At 40.9% G+C, this 4,221-nt stretch overlaps 1 protein-coding gene across 2 annotated transcripts in view; it reads left to right on the plus strand.

Annotated features, from left to right (window-relative positions):
* LOC118744387 (potassium voltage-gated channel unc-103) overlaps positions 1–2,308 on the plus strand; it is a 40,368-nt gene extending 38,060 nt beyond the window's left edge. For both annotated transcript variants that reach the window (XM_036477380.1, XM_036477381.1), the window contains 3 exons: positions 1,594–1,715; positions 1,777–2,068; positions 2,131–2,308. In XM_036477380.1, the coding sequence (XP_036333273.1) occupies positions 1,594–1,715; positions 1,777–2,068; positions 2,131–2,221 (505 nt within the window). In that variant the 3' untranslated portion in view covers positions 2,222–2,308. The remainder of the gene's footprint in view (positions 1–1,593; positions 1,716–1,776; positions 2,069–2,130) is intronic.
* Positions 2,309–4,221: the final 1,913 nt, after the last annotated feature.

The raw sequence follows: 4,221 nt of genomic DNA on the forward strand, positions 1-4,221 counted from the left end.
GGATGAAATTTAAACTAATAAGGAAACTGTTTGTGGCTTTTTATTGTAGAATTTCACAAAATAAACCTATTTAAATACAAAATATATTGTTTTATAAGGAATTTGCTGCGAATAAACAACCAATTTATCAGCTGTTCATGAAACTTGCAAATTATTACTGGAAAAGCGTTCGCGTACTTTTTTGCAAATTTTTTCTATGAGAGCGAATTCTTAGAAATAAAGTTACTGGAGAATTACTGGCAAGTTACTGGATAATTTGTAAAAAAACACAACTATTTTTAGCTCTCTCAATTTCCCCTACTTTGCAAGTTTTTGCGTACGAAAACGCCAAAACATGAAAATTCGTAAAAACTTTTACTGGATTTTACTGGAAATGAGTAAAAAAAACGCAACTAATAAAGATTAAAATAACGAAATGTCTCAATTCGAATATTTTAATTATTTAAAAATTATTGGCATTCAGCGCATCGCTGCTAATATCACCGATGGCGGTTTGTTTCTCGTAGATTGCGGATTTGTATACCATTTTTCTACATCAGGTAATTTTCCCCAAGGTATTTTCATTTTAAGTTTGCATTGCAAATGAAAAGATATTCAAACTCTAACATGGAAAATGTTACTCATACGCCCTGGAAGAATATGTACATATCGTCCCGCTTCTGCCTTAACCACGTATCTACAATTTTTGGGAAAACTAATATTACCACTTATAACAGCTGTTTAAGCGTCACATTATTTGAGAATAAAGACTTAATGAGGGTGCTCACTACTTTTAGTGGAACCAGAAATATCAAGTAAGAAATGCGTTTATTGTATCCTAGGGGAAGAAATTAAAAATTTTTTCTTACACTCTTTAAAATATCTCTATTACAGATAATACCCTATATACAGCTCTCAAGAGAACGGTCAAGAAAAAATTGCCATTATTTCGTGTGTGTGTCCAAGGAATTTTGACATTTTTGACACTTCACAGACTTTTTTGCAAACGAACAGGCTTTAATACAAAGTTTGAATTTTGAAAATGAACTGATCTGGAAAAACGGTATACAGATCCATAATATAAAGTTTTCGTGATTTTCCCTACAGTGTAATTAAATCGCAGTTGCCCCACTTAGACAAGGACCATAGTGACGCGACAAAGAGAGCGACAAGACATTTTCGGATAATAGCGAAGAAAGAGACAAGAAACGTCAAAACATAGTGAAGCAACCGTCAGCTCAGAAAGCAACGAAAACTTTTTTTTTGTCTTCTTCGCTATGCTCTTTGTCGCTTTCTTCGCTTTCGCTTCACTATGTGCTGCCACATTGAAAAATAAAGGTTTGTTTTTTGTCGCTATTATCCGAAAATGTCTTGTCACTCTCTTTGTCGCGTCACTATGTTCTTTGCCTTAGTAGGGAGCAGCATTTTGAGAGCAAAATAAGAAGTGTAAACGCGTCTCCTGGAAAATCCCGCTTTTTGTCTTATGACGGTCTTTTAGTAAATGAGCGATATGTACCGCATATGAATATGAACTTTTTTTGTTGAGTTATGACGGCTTTGCATTCCATAATAAATGTATTGTATTTGGATGCTGGAATTCTTGTTTTTTTTTAGTTTCGGTATGCATCAAAAAAATAAACCCAAAAACAATTCATGTCCTGTGAAGACCCAAAACAAAGATTCTATAAACGATGGAAGGGAACCATCAAACTATCAATTTGATATTCAAAAACGGGGTATACATTTTGACATTATATTTACTGCGCACAAGTTAGTGAATATTTATATTTTCTGCAGATGATATGGAAAACATGCAAGCATTTTATAAAAATACGAAATCCAGGCCAGCTTCACTAACTCGACACAATTTGCCCAAGAATAGCTTACAAGAAAGCAACGTCCAGGAATTAATCAACCGAAATCATAACGTAAAATATATTAACGAAATAAACCTATCGACATTCGAGAAACAAAAACAGCGAGCTACGTGGATTCGTCAAAACAAATTAGCTAACAGTACTGCCCAAGAAAAAATATTACAAGATGCTTCTTTCTATCTTGGTCAACAAGGAAATACCAATCACCCAAGGCAAGAATTTTCATTACTTTATACGTAGTTAAAGAAAAAAAAACATAAAACATTTTTTACAGGGAAGGCGTCAAGTGTTTTGATAAGGTAATACCTACTCCGAACGCCACGATCGCTACAACGGAATCATGGGATGATCTAGATAGTGTGTGATTGCCTTTTAGTAGTTCCATATACTGTTGACGGAAGAAAATAACTTAAATAAAAATTAATTGAACACAAATTACGTGTGATATGAGATGTAGCGTTATTCTTACTCAATATCATTTCCAGAGAAAAGTTTATTGAACTAAAAATGAATACAAATTGAACATGGAATTGGTCGACCAAATAGCAAAGCAAACACACGTCTTGGTTTACTCGGCGAAAGCCGCCTACGCAAAAACAAATTCATAAAAACACTGTGGACCGCGTATACAATGTCGGACTGGCGAAGGTATTTTTTTTAAGCGCGGGCGAAAGCCGCCTACATAGAAATGAGTTCTGCGCAAAACGACTGTTGTTGTTGTTGCAGGAGCAGTGCCGAACTCTCGGGGTTCGTCCACAAAACCGACCGTGTCGATAGGCGTGGTCCATAGCGCTTCCGGTATCGAGTTTGTCGGGTTAGAGGTGCATGCGAAGAGATGTTGGGTGTTGTGTGGACCCTGCCGCGGGGCCGGTGTCTGAAAGTTCTGAGTTCAGCCACCCTAAACGGAGTTGGGCAAGGGTTCATCTCGTGTTTCTCGAAAGTTTCGCTTCTTCAATGTTGAAGGGCGGCGGTCGACCGACGACGCAGTTGTCGTTTCGGGTGCTGAGACTCGTCGTGACTGCATCAGTGTGGAGGTTATTGGGCGCCGCTCGGTATTTTTCTGCATCGAATGAATGGTCTAAGTACTGCTCGATGTCAGATTTCCAGTGGTGCAGGTGCCGTCAGACGTGTCGGAGGGCGGATCGTTCCGAGGCGGGTCGTTTTTGAGGTGGTTTCCACGATGGAACCCCACAAAACACTGCTTCAAAACATGGTGTTGTGCTGTTTCACCGCCAGTATCTGGCTTTCTTCATAGAGGTGATGCTCTGACGACATGAGATGGTAGCCTGTGGACATACGTAGAGCAGCATTCTGGCAGGTTTGTATGTTATTCCCCTGCGTATCGCTTCCCTGCCGACAACACTGGCGCTTCGCAGTTGGCCACCGACCGGCCGATCGCTTTATATGTCATGAGCAAGGTCTCTTTGTCGGCTCCCCAGGTGATGCTGGCTAGTGACTTTGGAACTTTGTACCTGGCCTGCATTTTTTCACAGGTGACTGAGGCCTGCGCTGAGAAGGTGAAAAGACTTGCGAACGTTACTCCCAAGATTTTGGGAAGATTGACCGTCGGTATCCTTTGCCATCGACGTAGACGTCCAGTTCCAGCCTGATCTGAGATGTTGAGGCTTCAGACAGTGAACAAGTTTGAAAGATCGGTGAAGTAGCCAGTGATTTTCCCGCAAAGACTGTCGACATTTGGTCCCATTGCCATAATCCTATGGGTGTCGAGGAGAATACTTAGACTTGGCGTTTCGGAATTCGACTGATGATAGGCATACACACATATAGCTGGTTATCCATCGCTTGGTCCGATAAGAAAGCGACGGGTACAGAACGTCTTGGCAAAGGGACGCATGGTTCACCGTCTCGAATGCCTTTGACTTTGATGTAGAGACCCTCACTTATCTGTGAGGTGATAGCTTTAATGCCGTGGTCGTGCTGTGTATTTTACGGAATCCATGTTGTAATTTCAGATGCTTCGTCAGGCTGCGGAAGAGCAGTGCTTCCATTGTTTCTGCCTTTGGAGATAGAAGGGAGATGGGACGGTATGAGTGTTCTGCCGTCCGCCTTCCTCCCTAGCTTAAGAAGGGAGAAGAATGATCCTACCTATTTTCCACACCTTGGGGATTATCAGGATGGCAGTGAAATGTTGAAGGAAGCTGGGATGTACTCGACTCCCGCAGGTCCAAGGTATTTAAGCATTTACATGGAGATTCCGTCTGGGCGTAACGCCTTAGATTCCTTGGCGTTGTTAACAGCTGCCTGCGTCTCTTCTGTGGTACGTCTCAAAGGACGAGTTTGTGCGCTTTACGTAGCACACTGCGGCGTAGCTAGTATTTAAATGATGAGGGTATTTCGGCCGAGG

This window comes from Rhagoletis pomonella, unplaced genomic scaffold (assembly GCF_013731165.1).
Source record: "Rhagoletis pomonella isolate Grant_MI unplaced genomic scaffold, Rhpom_1.0 Rhpom_scaffold_00008, whole genome shotgun sequence".
In the NCBI taxonomy this organism is placed as follows: Eukaryota; Metazoa; Arthropoda; class Insecta; order Diptera; family Tephritidae; genus Rhagoletis; species Rhagoletis pomonella.